We start from the raw sequence: 18396 nt of genomic DNA on the forward strand, positions 1-18396 counted from the left end.
AAACCATTGCTCCTTCCCATCAACACACACACAGAGCTCTCTGGTTCTCCGTCAATCCACCCCTGCGCATTTATGGGGGGAAGTTTTATCCTTTACTTTGCTGATGGGCAGATAGATCCCTTTAATGAACTCTTAATTTTGGATCGCTCGATCCAGAAGCAAAGACACGGAACAGTTCTCAGGTACAGAGGGAAAATAAAAGGAGCATTTTTGATGGTTTTACATTTTGTATACTTTTTCAATGTTCACTATATTTAACTTTTGTAAACTGCCCAGAGAGCTTCAGCTATGGGGTGGTATATAAATTAAATAAATAAATATAAATAAATAAATGGTAGTCAGAGTCTGCTACCGACCACCCAATCAAGGAGAAGATGAGGACAAAACTTTTGAGAAACAAATTGCCAGTGTTTCAAGGAACTGTGATGTACTAGTGATGGGGGACTTCAATTACCCTGATATCTGTTGGGAGACAAATACTGCCCAAAGTGGCCCTTCCAAGAAAAGGCTGACATGTGTGGGTGATCACTTTCTGCTACAGAAAGTGGAGGAAGGAACTAGAGGATCGGCAATCCTAAGAGCAAATTCTAAGAGCGAATCAATGGAATAAAGATTTAAAAAGAGATCTATAAACTGAGAGCGTTTCCAGATGATCTGGTCCTTACACTGGAAGATCCTTGAAAAGGAATTGAGACCTTGTGGAGTAAGTTGAGTTTGGAACAGGAGCGGGTTTCAAGGTCAACAAGCAGAAAACGAAAATAATAACTAAGAATATGAAACCACAAGAACAAAGAAAATTGTCAGAGAAGACGGGTTTTAAAATTGAGAAGAAGGTAAAATATTTGGGAGTTGTTTTGACAAATAAGAATTGCATGTTATTTCACAATAATTATGTTAAAGTCTGGAATGATGTTAAAAATGACCTAGCAAAATGGGATAAGGTTCGATTGTCTCTTTTGGGAAGAATTGCCACGATAAATATGAATGTATTGTCAAGAATGTTATGTTTATTCCAAACAGTGCCTCTTGTAATAGGGGATGGTACCGTTCAAGCAATGGCAGAGAGAGAGAGAGATCTAGATTTATATGGCAAGTGGGAAAGCCAAGAGTTAAACTTAAACTATTACAGGGTGCCAAGGAAAGAGGAGGTCCGGGGTTACTGGATCTGAAACTGTATTTCTCTGCCTGTTGCTTGGTTTGGATGAAAGAATGGGTCCTGTTGGAGAATAGACAATTATTGGAGCTGGAAGGCCATGAAATAAGGTTTGGGTGGCATGGATACCTGTGGTATGAGAAAGCTAAGGTCAATGTGGATTTTAATAATCACTTTGTCAGGTGTACAATTATAAGAGTATGGAATAAATATAAATATAAATTGAGGCCTTTCATAGAAGAGAATTGTCTAGTGGGCACAAATGGCTAAAGTATAGCGATGTATTGGAAATGTCTCAAGGGAAACATAAACTAAAAGCAAGAGAAGAGTGGTTAACGCAGGGCCACAGATGTCGGTGGAGGCGGCTGCAAGGCTCGGAAACGCCGCAGGTGCTGCCGCTCCTCCCATTGGGCGCTGCTGCCCCCGGGGCTCTCCTGCTCCTCCCCACCCCCAGTCTAAGGGGAACAGGCCGCGTCATGACAGCCACCGCCAGACAAATAAGTAAGGAAATAAATGAAATTACGAGTAAATATAAGTAAAAGCCTCTAAATACGCCTTTGTATAAATACTACAAATAAAGGCGAGCCATTTTCTTTAGCTTTACTGCTGTCCCTATGAATTGCTTCGCTCTTTACCGAAGCGCCAGGTGGGCAGAAGGAGCGTCCCCCTACCTGGCAGGTGAGTCCGGAGAACGCTTTCCCCCCCACCCCCGTCCCTCTTCCCTTCCTCCCTCCCGGGCAGAAACTCACCTTTCCTGCCCACCATGCGCCCTTGTTCGGCCACCCCGTAGTTGTAGCGGCAGAAGACGTCCACCTCGTGCCGCGCCGCCTGCAGACCCCCCTCCTGGCTGTTCCAGTACTTGGCGTCGGGCTCCCCCAGCGGCGTGACGGCCTCGAAGTCCCCGCGGGCGCTGTCGAAGCGGACGAGGTCCTGCCGCCCGTAGATCCACCTGGCGAGGTAGCGCACCTGCTGCGTCCCGTTGATGAAGCGGCACTCGAACTTCGCCTGGTACAGGAAATGGGGGGCTGGAGGAGGGGGAGAGAGAGCGCGCCCCCGAGAGCATCATGAGGAGGAGGAGGAGGAGGAGGAGGAGGAGGGGGGGTCTGGGCTGGGGGTTTCTCAGGCCAGCAGGACTATGCGGAGTCGCGCCTGGGCCACAAGTTGCCCCCTTGGCCGGGACTCGCCCAGGCTCCAGCCCCGCTGGCACCAACAGCTCATCCCGCCTCCCACCTTTCCCCTTTTAAAGACTCAAGTCTCTAGTCCTCAAAGAGCAGGAGAGGGGGGAGGGCACAATGGCCAAGCGGGCTCTCTCCTGCCCAATCGCCTGGCCAGGAAGGAGCCTGCGCCCGCCTCTCAGTGTTTTCGGCCAATGAGAAGAGTCACAACTTCGACTGTGAGCCATAGAGAGAATTAGACACACACACAGAGTCCAACAACGCGCTTCCGGGTTCCTTACAAAACTCCCCATGGAAAACAACGTCAGAAGTCTCAGAACTTTCCTCCTGCTGTCCTCAGGCTGCAGCAGATCCGCCTCCGAAAACTCCCCAGTCTGCGACCCCACAGCCTGCTCTCGTTTGAAATGAAACCCCCTTTGGGGCAGGGACCCCCCAACCCTCCAGTCCTCTCTGAGGCCCCAGACACACCGCAGAGGCTGCGTTTCCATGGATGATCTCCAGCCAGCGTCTCCCCCCGCGCAGCCCAGGAGAGGATCCGGGACAAGGGAGGAATCTCAGCCAGAGACTCAGCAGGCAAAGACGCCTCCAGAGAAAGAGACGAGGTGGTGTCGTGGCTGGAGTATCGGATTAGGGCCAGACAGGGTGACCGTATGGAAAAGGGAATTTCTGCAGGTGCTGCATGCATACAAAGGACACCTGCTGAAATTCCCTTTTCTGTACAACTGCTGAAGATACGGGGGCCCTGTCCTCGTTTCCATAGGGTCAACCTAATTTAGGAAAGGAACCGAGAATAAAACCCCCAAGATCACACACCCCTTAGACAAAACGATTGTACAACCACACTTGGAATTCTATGGATAGTTCTGTTCACCGCACCGCAAAAAAGGATATTGTAGAGTTAGGAGAAGTTCAGAAAAGGGCAACTAAAATGATCAAGGGGCTGAAACACCAGTCCCAGTTACGAAGCACCTGGAACTGTTTCCCTCAACGAACAGGTGAGTGAGGGGAGACGGGCCGGAGGTGGACAAGATCACGCAGGCAGTGGAGAGAGTGGAGGGGGGGCATCTATTTATTTATTTATTTATTTAAAGCATTTATATCCCGCCCAATATTAATAAGATCTCTGGGCGGTATACAGATAAAAGCATACAGTATAAAACAGTAAATATACACAGCTGAAAACAAATTAAACCCTCTCCCACGAAACTAGAACCCCATGAAGCCAATTGGTGGGAGATTCAAGACAGATCAGAGGAAACCCTTCTTCACACAGCGCAGAGTTTCCACAAGATGTAGTGATGGCCACCAATCTGGATGGCTTTAAGAGAGGGATGGATAAATTCTTGGAGGAGGAGGCGATCCACTAGTCCTCATGGCTATGTGCTCCCTCCCCCTCCCCCTCCCCCTCCTTCCCTCAGTTTCAAAGGGCCCTCCAGGGGGCGCCAATCCTTCCTTTCCTTGAAGAAGCCATGAGGGTCAGCAGAAGGGGGGGAGGTCCTGGGGGGACTCCATTTCTCTTTGACACCCCCCTCCTTCCTTGCTCCTTCCCTGATCCTCGGGGGCTTCCTGGATCCTTCTCGGACCCTTTTCTCTCCACAGGGTCTTTGGGCTTAAGGGGGTCTCATCCTCCTCTGTCTCTGCTGCCCCATTGGGAAAGTGAGGGGCAGAAGGGCTCTCTCTCTCTTTCTCTGTCTCATAGAATCATCAAAAAGCAGAGTTGGAAGGGTCCTCTGAGGCCATCGAGTCCAACCCCCTGCTCAATGCAGGAACCCACCCTAAAGCATCCCTGACAGATGGTTGTCCAGCTGCCTCTTGAAGGCCTCTAGTGTGGGAGAGCCCACCACCTCCCTAGGTCACTGGTTCCATTGTTGTACTGCTCTAACAGTCAGGACGTTTTTCCTGATGTCCAGCCGGAATCTGGCTTCCTTTAACTTGAGCCTGTTATTCCGTGTCCTGCACTCTGGGAGGATCGAGAAGAGATCCTGGCCCTCCTCTGTGTGACAACCTTTGAAGTATTTATTATTATTATTATTATTATTATTATTATTATTATTATTATTATTATTTATATAGCACCATCAATGTACATGGTGCTGTACAGATAACACAGTAAATAGCAAGACCCTGCCACATAGGCTTACAATCTAATAAGTTGTAGTAAACAATAAAGAGGGAAGGAGAATGTGAACAGGCACAGGGAAGTGTAAACAGGCACCGGGTAGGGTGAAGCTAACAGTATAGAGTCAGAACAAACTCAATATTTAAAAGCTATAGGGAACAGAAAAGTTTTTAGCTGAGTTTTAAAAGCTGTGATTGAGTTTGTAGTTCTCAAGTGTTCTGGAAGAGCGTTCCAGGCGTAAGGGGCAGAAGAAGAAAAAGGACGGAGCCGAGTAAGGGAAGTGGAGGCCCTTGGGCAGGCGAGAATCATGGCATCAGAGGAGCGGAGAGCACGAGTGGGGCAATAGTGTGAGATGAGAGAGGAGAGATAGGAAGGAGCTAGACCGTGAAAAGCTTTGAAGGTTAACAGAAGTTTATATTGGATTCTGGAGTGAATTGGGAGCCAAGGAAGAGATTTCAGAAGTGGAGTGACATGGTCAGAGCGGTGGGCCAAGAAGATGATCTTAGCGGCAGAGTGGTGGACAGAGACCAGCGGACTGATGTGAGACGAAGGAAGGCCAGAGAGAAGAAGGTTGCAGTAGTTCAACTGAGAAATAACCGATGCATGAACAAGAGTCTTGGCAGAAGAGACAGACAAATCCTGGCAATATTATACAGGAAGAAACGACAGGATTTAGCTACTGCCTCGATGTGAGGAGTAAAGGAGAGCGAGGAGTCAAATATAAAGCCGAGACTACGAGCTTCCTTGACCGGAGTAAGCGTGACATCGTTGACAGTAAGAGAGAATGAGAGGAGAGGGGAAGAGTGCTCTCATGTCTCCCCCTCAGCCTTCTCTTCTCCAGGCTAAACAGGCCCAGTTCTTTCAGTCTCTCTTCATAGGGCTTTGTTTCCAGACCCCTGATCATTCTGGTTACCCTCCTCTGAACACGCTCCAGCTCTGAACATTCTCTCTCTCTCTCTCTCTCTCTCTCTCTCTCTCTCTCTCTCTCTCTCTCTCTCTCTCTCTCTCTCTCTCTCTCAAGCCCCCTCCCCTCCCTTCCCTTCTCCTCACCTGGTGGGGCCTTCTTCCCTCCTCCAGTTCCAGGGACCACGGAGGGTCCCATCAGCAACACCATCAGCAATGGGAGATGAGAAACCCACACCATGGCTGCAGCCCCACAAGGGCCGGGAGAGAGAAATCTGCTTCCAGCCCCAGAAGGGGAACTTTTGAGTGTGTTAATACAAGTGGTGGGGGGGGGACCACTATTTCTGCAAGGTGCCAGAGACGCAGCTCTCCCCTGGCACAGAGAAGCACCAGTGAGCATTCTCCTTTCAGCAGCGTCATCAGTCTCCAGGCAGAAGGTCCCCCGGCTTGTGCAGATGGAGAAGACAGGTTTTGGCTGCAAAAGAAGGCAGAGGAAGGTCTAGGTGTGTTTGTGTGTCTCTTGGGGGAGGCATCCCTGGGAGGCATCACCCTGGGGAAGGAGGGTTGCAGCAGGGAGGGGCCTGGGAAACCCCTGGCACAGACCCAGCGGGCAGGCAAGGGTGGGAAGGCCAGGCAGGACGAGGCCAGGTGGCAACTGACCTGCGTCCCCAACTCCACACCCCCACTGGCCGAGGAACGTCAAAATCCTCCACCTTTCCCCCATAGTTGTGCATGGATTTACTGAGAGTACTCCATAGTGAACTAAATACACTCTGCACATGCTCAGAGGCACATTTATATTACCACCACCACCACCACCACATGTTTGAAACAGAGGTGAATGCTCCTATGCAAAAAACGTTTCCAGGCTTTGGCCCAGATTCAGCCCTGTCACCGCTTCTCAGGGGAGCAAGACAGGAACCAGGCATCACAAGCAGCCGGATGGGGACCCAGCGCAGAGGGTGGCTGCCAGAAGGCGACGCGGCCCAGACACTCCACGGAACTGAATGGTGGCCAAGGAGGCCCACCTGGGCTGCCTGTCCCCCCAATGACGCCTCTGGTTCATTCCGTGCAGGACTGTCTTCACAGACGGCCAGGGGCTCTCCAGGGTTTGGGGCAGGTGCTTCACTAGCCCCACCTGGAAGTGCAGGTGCTCTTGCCACGGAGCTCAGGCCCCTCCCTTCATAATCCTGGGACCCAATGGGGTCGTTCCCTGGAAGCTGAAGGGGGGGGGAAAATTCCGGACAGACACAAGGAAGGACTCACACACACACAAGCATCCAGTGAAACAATGGAATTGGCTACTATAATGCAGAGATGGCCACTGGTATTTTATTTATTTATTTATTGCATTTCTACATCGCCCAATACCCAAAGCTCTCTGGGCGGTTCACAAAAATTAAAACCAGGAGGACAATTCAAAGTGTAAAGCAAACTACAGTATAAAAACACAGTATCAAAATCGTCGTGACGGAGGGGGCCGAGGCTTCGTGGCGGAGCACCTGCTCTCCTAGGGTGACGGCCACAGAAGACCTCCAGCTGGACAGCCGTCCGCCAGGGATGCTTTAGGGTGGATTCCTGCACTGAGCAGGGGGTTGGACTCGATGGCCTTAAGAGGCCCCTTCCAGCTCTACCGGTCTAGGGTTCTATGACAGGATCAGAGGCAACAGCAGCAGACGTCTCTCAGCCCCAGATGCTGGTTGACAGGAGGGGGGCAGCGCTGTGGCCCTCTGGCCCTGCTGTGGGCTCCCCATTGGGGCAACTGGCTGGCCGTGATGGGGGCAAAACGCTGGGCCAGGGAGGCCTCCGGTCTGATCCAGCACGGCTCCTCCTGTGTTCTCCTGTTCCTGATCCTGGGGGTGGGATTCATCCTGTTGGTGCTCCTGATGGTGCCCAGGGCAGATTGAGGCTCTGCAACTGAAACCGACACTGAGAAAAGAGGGTCCACTTTCACGGTGCTGCTGTTACGCTGCTCAGCCAACGATAAGGCACCGGGGGGGGGGGCGGAGGGGGCTTTCACCTGCTGCGGGCAGGAGCCAGCCTTGGCCCCGTCTGGACCTCCTCGGGCGTCTCGGGAAGGCAACAGTGCAAAAGGCCTCTGAGCAAACAAACAAGCCCCCTTTTCACCGAATCTCTGTTCCCCCCCCCCATCAAGCCCCCTGCCTCCACCCTATCCCTGCCCCCCAGTGGCTTTTCCAGGCAGGCTCACACTTTTCTGAGAACAGCCCCCACCCCCAGCTCCCATTGCCCGTTGCCAGTATCACCCGCTGCCGGCAGGGTCTGGCTGAACGCAGCAAGCCAGGAGGACTTAGAGTGGTGCTGGACGAGCAGAATTCGTCCAAGGAAAGGCTCTGGGGAAAAGCCCTCCTGGGCCCCAGGGCCCTTGCCCTTCATGCCAGAGGCATATGTGCTACCTGAAATAACACACTCTGCACGGGCTCAGGGGCACTCTCCTTTCCAGCCAGCCTGCAGGTGGAAAGACACCCACTTCCAGGCACTGAGTCCAGACCGTGAAGCTGGCTTCTGACCGAGAACATCGCAGCCCCTTGCAATGACTGAACCCCGGCTGGAATTGAAGACCGATGCCGCGAATTCCATTCACCAAGCCTTGACCGTATGAGCTGCTCTGAAGGACAGTCTACACAGAAGGGGAGGGAAGACGAACACACACACACGGGGCCCTGGGTCAAGGCACCCCCACCCCACCCATTATTTCCAGCTCTCTGGTGACGGAAGCTGCACCTCTGGGCCCCCAGCAACGTCCTTCTTTGCCCAGAGACGCTCCTGGCAGTGGACAAGACGCTGCAGAGGCGCTCGGGTTTCGCTTCCCCACGCGACAAGCCAGGCTCAGCGTTCGTGGAAATGAAACAGAGAAACTGGCCACGATCCAAGCACCTGTGGTCAGCAGAAAGCGAAGCAAAACCTCCTCACAAAACCACTCCAGTGTCCACCACCCCCACACTCACACACCCAGAGAACCAACACACACACACACACACACACACACACACACACACACACACACACACACACACACACACACACACACCCCACAGCAGGGGGGCAGAACCACCATTTTCCCTGGAAGGGAGTCCTTAGGACCGAATGTAACGCAATAAGCAGGAGGGGGGGACGGAAAACCCAGCAGCCGTTCAGTCCCACAGGAAGGAGCGTGCAAGGAATTCTGTGCAACTCCAGAAGCCTACAGCACCGCATCTGCACTGCTGCAGTTCATTTGATTTCTGCGCTGTATTATCATAACTGCCCTCACTTATATCTACGTCATACCTTGTAACTGCCCCGGAGTTTAACGTCGCCACGGTGGCCACTCTGAGGCTCATCAAGCCTAGGGTGACCCTATGAAAAGGAGGACCGGGCTCCTGTATCTTTAACAGTTGTATTGAAAAGTAGGGGTGTGCACGGACCCCCGCTCCGCTTCTCTTCCAGATCCACGATTTGTGGATCGGGCCGCTTCGCTCCGCCCCCGCACTGCCTATGTCTGCTCCGCTCCGCTGCGGAGCTCCGGATCCGGATCGGAGCTCCGTTTCCCCCCCCCCCCCCATAGGCTTGCATTAAGCTAAAAAAGTATACAACTTTTTTTCTGTTAAAGTTAGAAACCTCAAGTTTGGCACCATGACACACGCACGCCAAGACTCAAGGCAATCCCATCATCCCCTGATTTTTGGGGAATTTATGAAAATCGGGCACCCCATTCACACCTCTTTCGATAGCTCCGTCAATTTGCATGTTAGAAACCTCAAACTCGCCACCATGACAGCTTATCCAGGGATACACATGCACGCCAAGACTCAAGGCAGTCCCATCATCCCCTGATTTTGGGGGAATTTATGAAAATCGGGCACCCCATTCACACCTCTTTCGATAGCTCCGTCAATTTGCACGTTAGAAACCTCAAACTCGCCACCATGACAGCTTATCCAGGGATACACATGCACGCCAAGACTCAAGGCAGTCCCATCATCCCCTGATTTTGGGGGAATTTATGGAAATCGGGCACCCCATTTGCAGACGTGGACTGTTCTCTGACATTTGGACAGAAAAAAAAAGTGAAGTGGGCACACTCACAGATGCCATCTAGACCCACAATCATGCCAAGGTACAAGGCAATCCCATCATCCCCTGATTTTTGGCGGGGCTTAAACCTGCAGACAGCTCAATGGGGCCATTTCAAAGGAAATCCCAAGATGCCATGAATTGGGGAGTAGAGATCAACCTAAATATGAATCTTCTTCCACACTTGAAAAATGGATTTGGAACTTCCAAAAGTCTAATTGAGCGCAGGAAGGACTTCTCCCCTGAGTCAAAGCCAGACACAAACCATCCCTGCGAGGCGGGCAGGGGAGGAGGGAGGGAAGGCAGGCAGGCAGTAGACATTTCTGGGGGCATAAGGAAGTGAGCCAAGGATAAGCCAGTAATGCATATAAAATGGAATGAATAAATAAATAAATAAATAAATAAATAAATAAATAAACAAACAAAGGAGGGGTAGAATTAAAAGCAGCAGTGTTGCTGAATAAACAACAACAAGAACTTTAAAAAAAAGGCTATATCTGTCTTTTACCAGTAATAGGGGGGAAGGAGTGGACGTGCCCAAAGGGGGAATCATCTGCCAATTTGACTGGTACCAGTCTTTTAAGAAGCAAACGCTCACTTCAACTCATGATAGGCATTGCTTCACTGGGTTACTCTTTGGAGGGCTCTGATGGCCCTCCAAGTACAGGAGAGTGAGGGCACGTCCACATGCCCTAGGGGAGCTCAACCCCTTGCACCACATCTTTTCAGTTGTTCCCCAAAGTTAGGGTGGGTAGCAGTGCTGTGTTTTTTCTATCTCTTATTATTGGCTTAGTATATGATTTCAGGTTGTGTTTGTGCATTTGGTGGGGCTACTGTTTTAAAAAACACTGGGAAAAGTCCGTTCAGATTAAGAAAGAGATGTTTCCCAGAATCCCAAGTTACCCATTTCGACTATCCCCTTCTCCAACTTTGGGATCATGTGATCATGACCGGGAGTTGACTCTGCCCCTCAGCAATCAAAAAGGTAATCTTTTTCCCGCCTTTACCCTACTTTTAAAAAAATTCTAGCAAGCGAACCGCACCATGCAGAGAGCTCAGAGTAGGCTCAAAATGACCCTCAGCCATGACTCTCTAAGCACAAGAAGTTTCAGAAAGACAGCTTCCAAAACAACGCAGTTATCCCCTTTTATTTTCCGCAATGCAATCCTATGGGCGAAATGTTTCAAAATGGCGATCGGAGCGGTCCGCGGAAAGAGGATCGCTCCAAAAATGGGTGCTTCTCTTCGCCTTGCTTCTAGGGGTCTGCGGTCCACTTCTACTCCGCCTCTGGGCAAGGCGGAGCAGACCAATCAGCTTCTGATTCTCCGGTTCTAATCGGAGCGGAGCACATGCCTATTAAAAAGGGAATTACAGCAGGTGTCATTTGTGTATATGGAGAACCTGGTGAAATTCCCTCTTCATCACAGCAGTTAAAGCTGCAGGAGCCCTGCCCTCTTTTAAATCTGGTCACTCTAGTATAGCTCCTGCAGCTTTAACTGTGGTGATGATGAGGGAATTTCATAGAATCATAGAATAGCAGAGTTGGAAGGGGCCTACAAGGCCATTGAGTCCAAACCCCTGCTCAATGCAGGAATCCACCCTAAAGCATCCCTGACAGATGCTTGTCCAGCTGCCTCTTGAATGCCTCTAGTGTGGGAGAGCCCACAACCTCCCTAGGGAACTGATTCCATTGTCGCACTGCTCTAACAGTCAGGAAGTTTTTCCTGATGTCCAGCTGGAATCAGGCTTCCTTTAACTTGGGCCCGTTATTCCGTGTCCTGCATTCTGGGAGGATCGAGAAGAGATCCTGGCCCTCCCCTGTGTGACAGCCTTTTAAGTATTTGAAGAGTGCTCTCATGTCTCCCCTCAATCTTCTCTTCTCCAGGCTAAACATGCCCAGTTCTTTCAGTCTCTCTTCATAGGGCTTTGTTTCCAGACCCCTGATCATCCTGGTTGCCCTCCTCTGAACACGCTCCAGCTTGTCTGCGTACGTCTTGAATTGTGGAGCCCAGAACTGGACACAATACTAGATGAGGCCTAACCAGGGCCAAATAGAGAGGAACCAGTACCTCACGTGATTTGGAAGCCATACTTCTTTTAATGCAGTCCAAAATAGCATATGCCTTTCTTGCAGCCACATCGCACTGTTGGCTCATATTCAGCTTGTGATCTACAACAATTCCAAGATCTTTCTCGTTTGTAGTATTGCTGAGCCAAGTATCCCCCATCTTGTAACTGTGCCTTTGGTTTCTAGTTCCTAAATGTAGAACTTGGCATTTATCCCTATTCAATTTCATCCTGTTGTTTTCAGCCCAGCACTCCAGCCTATCAAGATCACTTTGAAGTTTGTTTCTGTCTTCCAGGGTATTAGCTATCCCACCCAATTTTGTGTCATCTGCAAATTTGATCAGCATTCCCTGCACCTCCTCGTTCAAATCATTAATAAAAATGTTGAAGAGCACTGGGCCCAGGACTGAGCCCTGCGGCACCCCACTCGTTGCCTCTCCCCAGTTTGAGAAGGTTCCATTGATAAGTACTTTTTGAGTCCGATTCTGTAGCCAGCTGTGGATCCACCTAATAGTTGTTCCATCTAGCCCACTTTTAGCTAGTTTGTTAATCAGAATGTCATGGGGCACTTTGTCAAAAGCTTTGCTGAAGTCAAGATATATGACGTCCACAGCATTCCCACAGTCCACAAGGGAGGTTACCCGATCAAAAAATGAGATCAAATTAGTATGACATGACTTGTTTTTGACAAATCCATGTTGGCTTCTAGTAATCACTGCATTGATTTTAGGGGTGTGCACAGACCCCCTGCTCCGCCCCGCGGGCCGATCTGAAAATTTCGGATCGGCCCGCTCTGCCACTCCTATCTGTATCCTTTTTTGTTTTCAGGTCATCCCTAAGCTTTTTGTGGAGCCACATTGGTTTCCGCTGTTGTCTTCTATCTTTTCTCCTTGTTGGAATTGTTTGTAACTGTGCCTTTAAAATTTCCTTTTTAAAATACTCCCACCCATCCTGCACTCCTTTTCTCATTAGGCTCCCTTGCCACGGGACCTTACTTATTATAGTTCTGAGTTTATTAAAATCAGCTTTCCTAAAATCCAGAGTACGTGTATGGCTACACTCAACTTTTGTCTCCTTCATAATCAAGAATGCAAGTATGACGTGGTCACTTTCCCCCAGAGTTCCCGTAACTGCCACTTTATCCACTAAGTCATCCCTATTAGTCAATATCAAGTCAAGGATTACCGATCCTCTAGTTCCTTCCTCTGCTTTCTGTAGAAGAAAGTGATCACCCATACATGTCAGGAATTTCTTGGAAGGGCCACTTTTGGCAGTAATGGTCTCCCAACAGATATCAGGGTAATTGAAGTCCCCCATCACTACTACATCACACTTCCTTGAAACACTGGCAATTTGTTTCTCAAAAGTTTCATCCTCGTCTTCTCCTTGATTGGGTGGTCGGTAGTAGACTCCGATTATCATGTTCTTTTTATTCCTAGCCCCATTTATTTTAATCCAGACGCTCTCGATGGGGCTCCCAGTCTGATCCACCTGTATTTCTGTGCAGGGATTGGTATTTTAAACATATAGTGCAACTCCGCCTTCCTTTCTATTTCCTCTGTTCTTTTTGAACAAGTTATATCCTTTAATTGCTATATTCCAGTCATGGGAGTCATCCCACCAAGTTTCAGTTATACCTATCAAGTCGTATTTGCCTTCACGTAATAAGAGTTCAAGTTCATTCTGTTTGTTTCCCATGCTCTGGGCATTAGTATATAGACATCGAAGACCATGTGTTTTATAGTCTGGCTTTGTTCCTACCTTGTTGCGGACACTATTTTGGGACTCTGTTGGAGCTGTTCTCTGTACTGTGGTGCATTGGCCTTCATCCATTGTTGCCTCAAAATTTACGTCTCCCGCCCCTGTAAGATTCAGTTTAAAGCCCTCCTGATGAAGTTCTTCATGCTGTGGCCGAACTCATTCTTTCCAGCCCTTGTGAGGTGCAACCCATCCCTTGCCAGCAGTCCATGTTCCAAGTAGCGTAGCCCGTGGTCCCAGAATCCAAAACTCTCACGACGGCACCACTTTCGAAGCCAGTCGTTCATCCGGAGTATTTTTCTTTCCCTTTCTAATCCTCTTCCAAGAACCGGGAGGATGGATGAGAAAACTACCTGGGCCCCAAAGTTCTTCAGTTTCCTTCCCAGAGCTTCAAAGTCTGAAATGATTTCTTCGTAGCTCTGCTTGGCGACATCATTTGTTCCCACATGGATGAGAAGAAAGGGGTATGTGTCCGTGGGCTTTATGAGCTTCGGTAACCCTTCAGTCACATCTCTAATCTGTGCTCCAGGGAGACAGCACACCTGGCGAGTCCATGGGTCTTCACGACATACTTGGGTTTCAATCCCACGCAGCAGGGAGTCTCCCACAACGACTACTCTTCTCTTCTTCTTGGTTGACCTACCTTCTGCCTCTTGTTCATTGTTGCACGGTGTCTGCTGTACTTCCTCCTCTGCAAACTGTCCTTCAGTCTCATTCTCCAGAAGCTGAAAGCGGTTGCTTAACTCCAATGGCTCCACCGGTGCAGAACGCCCTCTAATTCCTCCTCTCCTAACTGTCACTCTTTTCCAGGGAGTTTCCTCTTCATTGGCTTTCCTCCCCTCAGCATACTCCACTTCTGCTTCAGCTGGCTGTTGTTCTTCAATCTCATGTGCTTCTTGTTGCTGTTGCAGTTCCACCATTCGGTCTAAGAACTCCTCGTCTTCTCTTATTCTTTGGAGGGTGGACACTCGCTGCTCAAGTCCCCTCACTTTTTCTTCCAAAAGTGCCACCAGCTTGCACTTGTTGCAGGTATATGCCTTGTCTTGGCAGGTGAACCAGGTCACTGCCCCTCCCTCCTCGACCTTCCTGCTGCCCCTCCAACCCCTTCAAAGAGGGCAGCAGGGCCAGGAATCCTATATTGCTCCAGACACACTCCTGCCACTTCCTCAGAGTAGACCTCCCCATCCCACCTGCACCGGACAGGCGCTCCATCCCTCAGACCTCCCCTCCTTTTCCCAGAGACAAATCCCGTTGGGCTCCAAGACACACACTCAGCTCTTCACACACAAAAAATTATTTATTTTTTATTTGAATGTTTGTGTCTAATACGAAACCGGAAAACCATTCCTCCCTAATCAAAGTGAAAAGGTATCAATTATCAAAATTTTGGAAACAAAAACACACCCTTTTGCAACCGGGTGCCTTCAAGATGTGCTGTGCTACAAGTCCCATCATGCCCAATGGCTGTTCTGGCTGTGTATGATGGGAGTTGTAGTTCAACACGCTGGGAGGTCTGCAGGCTGCAACAGCACGTAGAAAGCCGCCTTCCACAGAGTCAGGCCCTGATCCGTCTAGTTCACCACTGTCTGCACCAGGAGGAGGGGATGTGGTGCCCTCCAGATGTGATGGACTACAACTCCCATAAGCCCCAGCCACCAGGGGCAGGGATTATGCGAATCATAGTTGAAGACGCCTGGGGGCACTAAAACGCCAACTCCTGGCCCGGCCCGGCCTGGAGCTTCTCCTGGAGGTTCAACCTGGGACCTTCTGCATCCTCAGCAGAGGATCCGGACAGATCTACGGCCCCTCCTTGAAAAGGGTGTGTGTGATTGTTTTCAGGGCAATTCAGCTCAACCTGGTGATTTCCTGCAACTCAAGCAACGGGCAACAGATGTTTCTTCTTCTCAGTCCATCCGCTTAGAACGGAATCCGCTTGCGGGTCTCAAGGATTCAGGATGCCGTTAGGGATGAACTAACTCAGAGAGTGGAGCCCGGAGTGATAGTCCTGCCAGGGGAGGAAGAGACTGACCAGTTCTCTGCTCCTGATCAGAAATCCAGGGAAGGAGAAGGCTCTTCTCAGCACTTGGCAGGATGAATGCCCCACCCACCCCAAGAGAAAAAACCAGAAAGAAATCAAGAGAAACAGGAACAGGGGCGTCGTAGCAGGAGGAGAAAGTCCAGGCTGGGGAGTCTCTTCTTTTTCACCCCCTTCAGTTTTGCATCTTCCAAGGAAAGACGTAGCTATGCAAAGAGTTTCTTTCCTTGCTGGGTCTCAGAGGAGGAAGGTCTAGCGGATGAGGGCTGGGAGGGAAAAGGCAGGAGAGATAAAAACGTATATTAAAATACATTCATTCATATTTAGATGGAGTGTCAGGAATATTGACTCACCCGGTGTCTCTCCCACCCCCCTTTCACACTACAGCCACTCACTGGCCACCGACTCACATAGAATATACTGATGGACCTTCCAGTCACTCCTGCTATGCAGGGCAGGAAGGGGGGTTGCAGCCAGGTCAGAGGGGGGGGCACCACATCGAGGTCCCTGGAGACTCTGCTGCTGACCCAAAGCTTGTCCTATTTCGACAGCTCCAAAGGGAGGCCTCAGAAAGACACTGTAGAAGCACCAGCAAGTTTGATTGTGTTCTTTGAGGGCTGAATTGAGACCAAGGATGTATCTCCCCCCCTTTGGAAGTGTTCAGTTCATACGGCCAAACCAGGAAGGCTGCGTTGACCCAACGTCTTGTGCTTGTGGAGTCTCACTGTGCTTCCTTCGGATACAGGAGAGTTTTCCTCAAAGCCCCTCTTATATTTCAGTGCCTTTGGGCCCCTCTGACTGACTCCCCTCCCCTTTCTGCATCCTTATACATCTGTCAAATTGGCTTGCAATTAATCTGACCTGTCATAAGTGTAATTAATCCTGACAGTGCCCCATTTGACTGTCATTTCTATTGTTGTTACTGTTGTTGTAGTAACTGCTTTTAGTAGTGGACTTTAAGCTGTGATGTTAATAGTGTTATAGTTAACCACCTACAGGTTTTAGTGTATTAAGCGGTATATAAGTACTAATAAACAAGCAAAGCGCATTGGAGGAAGAGGTTTCTGCCCACACAAGGTTCTGCCACAACAAAATCTGGCAAGTCTTCAAGGTGCCACAAGACGCTGGGTGGTTTCCACAGCAAGAGACCCACAGGGCTGCTGCTCCCAGACGCCGCAGAGGAGCTGCACTCTGCACGTGGGCTTTGCGGGGTCATTTTGAAATATCCGCCAGCTGCTTTGGGTGACTGGTTTTGGAAAGGCAGGAGAAAAACCAACACCAGGAATTGGGGGGGGGAGGAGGAGGTGTGTGGAGAGGCCTTACCTGCAGGTGGTTGGATGGGTGCTGCTAAAGAGAGAGAGAGAGAGAGACAGATGGAGACACAGTTACGTCCATGGAGGGGTCGTGTTGTTTACTGGGAGGGCCAAGATGCCCCCCTCCCCTCCCAGGCCCTGAAGTGTCTCATAAAGCACAAACCTCCCAGAACTCTTTTCTCTGCCCAACTTAAATCCAGGACTGACCTCTCTTTGGAGGGGGGAGGGGTCTTTCTTCCCTCCCTGCCACTTCCCATTTTCATAACACTTTCAAGTGATCTAAAGCTGACAACAACAACCCTGTAAGGTAAGCCAGTGTTATTGTCCCCCGTATTGCAGGTGGGGTGGGGGAATGGAGGCTGAGAGTTTATGGCAGAGGCAGAATTCGAACTGAGGGTTTCCTGAGACACTGTTCAGTCTTTTAGCCACTGTGCCAGGAGGGGTGCAGGGTGCTCACTCTCCCTGGATCAGGGCCCCAACCTTTTCAAAGGGTCTTATCCAGGGGGATCCTGTGGGAGCAGAAGCTGGGAGACGAGGAGGAGAGGGGGGAGAGGGGGCAGCCCCCACCCCAAATCCCTTGCCCCCCTCCCCCACAGAGTTCCTCTGGTGCCACCCATTTCTCCCACACACCTGGACCCCGTTCAGACAACACTTTTGGGAACCAGTAACCCCTCACTGGGCCTGTTCAGACGACAAGCGGAGCCCTGGTTGGCCGCTAACCCTCCTTCAGCAAATGGTGAGTGGATTAAACCGTAATTACGTGGCCGCCATGGCCAGGAATGGTTCAGACGACACGCGAAGCCATGATGTTTCCGTCAAAATGCTTAACTGCCGTGGCTTAGTCTGTCGTCTGAACAGGGTCAGGGACACACGGACACACACAATTACCTTTCTTCTTCTTCCGGTAGAGGGAGAGTCCCACGGCCACAAAGACCACGCCCAGCACGGCCCCCACGGCCCCCGTCCACACTTTGCTCCTGGCAGAGTCCGACTTCCGTGGCTCTGTGGAAGGAGAGAGACCAGGAGCCCCACGTGAGCAGGAGGATCAGGGCCAGGTTTGGCCTCTCGGCCTGCAGGTGTCCAAGGGAGGATCCGTTCCATGCACTACACCCAGGGAGGGTCTTTTTCAGCCCCCACTGCTAACCCCTCCTCAGACTCCAGAGATCACAGACAGGCTGTGAGGCCTGAAAGGTCGCTTCCTGTAAAGCCCCCCATCCCCAGGGGAGAGGAGAAGGGGGGATCATAATTCCCAGGACACTTTATGAATTCCCACTTGCAAACTGGTGCTCTGAACTGGAAAGGGGAGGTCCATCACTGGAGCAGAAGATGGGACCTGTTGGGAACCCAAAGCCCCCACCTGAAGGATACAATGGAAGCGAAGCCACGAATCACAGGCAGACGTGGGCTCCTTTCACCAGCTGTGGGCTGATTGTGGCAGAAATGGGAGTTCAAAAGCACAACAGCCCGGAGTGCCTCTGATCTCTGGGGTCTCTTGTGGTTCCCCAGCCCCATCTGAAGGTCTCCCACTGCTGCCTCCAAAGTCTACGTCCTTCTCTCTGGACACATTGGCACAACCCCCCAGTTCCCAGCCCCTGTGACTAATCCTCAGCACATGCACAGCTGGAACAACTGAGTGTCGCTTCCTTCCTCCCAGAAACAAGAGCAGAAGCCGAACCCTGACTCCGTTTCCCTCCCAGAAGAAGAGCCCTGATGCTGGATCAGGCCAAGGGACTCCCTAGCCCATCCTTCTGTTCCCAGAATGTCTAACCAGATGCCCCAATGGGAAGCCCAGGAGCACA

At 50.7% G+C, this 18396-nt stretch overlaps 3 protein-coding genes across 6 annotated transcripts in view; 1 reads left to right on the forward strand and 2 right to left on the reverse strand.

Moving 5' to 3' along the window:
* Positions 1-5657, reverse strand: part of LOC134396460 (H-2 class II histocompatibility antigen, E-S beta chain-like) — a 63835-nt gene extending 58178 nt beyond the window's left edge. For both annotated transcript variants that reach the window (XM_063122983.1, XM_063122982.1), the window contains exons 1-2: positions 5498-5657; positions 1903-2178 (exon numbers count right to left, since the gene is read on the reverse strand). In XM_063122983.1, coding sequence (XP_062979053.1) covers positions 1903-2178; positions 5498-5591 — 370 coding nt within the window. In that variant the 5' untranslated portion in view covers positions 5592-5657. The remainder of the gene's footprint in view (positions 1-1902; positions 2179-5497) is intronic.
* The window catches only part of LOC134396458 (H-2 class II histocompatibility antigen, E-S beta chain-like), a 39816-nt gene that overhangs the window by 12634 nt on the left and 8786 nt on the right, over positions 1-18396 (reverse strand). Inside the window, exons 4-6 of one of the 3 annotated variants that reach the window (XM_063122980.1) lie at positions 17486-17599; positions 16608-16628; positions 14528-15550 (exon numbers count right to left, since the gene is read on the reverse strand). In XM_063122980.1, coding sequence (XP_062979050.1) covers positions 15537-15550; positions 16608-16628; positions 17486-17599 — 149 coding nt within the window. In that variant the 3' untranslated portion in view covers positions 14528-15536. Of the gene's footprint in view, positions 1-14527; positions 15551-16607; positions 16632-17485; positions 17600-18396 lie in introns of those variants that run through there. The other 2 variants (XM_063122978.1, XM_063122979.1) reach the window with 2 other exon arrangements.
* LOC134396452 (class II histocompatibility antigen, M beta 1 chain) overlaps positions 1-18396 on the forward strand; it is a 274896-nt gene that overhangs the window by 8146 nt on the left and 248354 nt on the right. The window lies entirely within an intron of this gene.

The sequence above is a fragment of the Elgaria multicarinata genome, chromosome 3 (assembly GCF_023053635.1).
Source record: "Elgaria multicarinata webbii isolate HBS135686 ecotype San Diego chromosome 3, rElgMul1.1.pri, whole genome shotgun sequence".
In the NCBI taxonomy this organism is placed as follows: domain Eukaryota; kingdom Metazoa; phylum Chordata; class Lepidosauria; order Squamata; family Anguidae; genus Elgaria; species Elgaria multicarinata.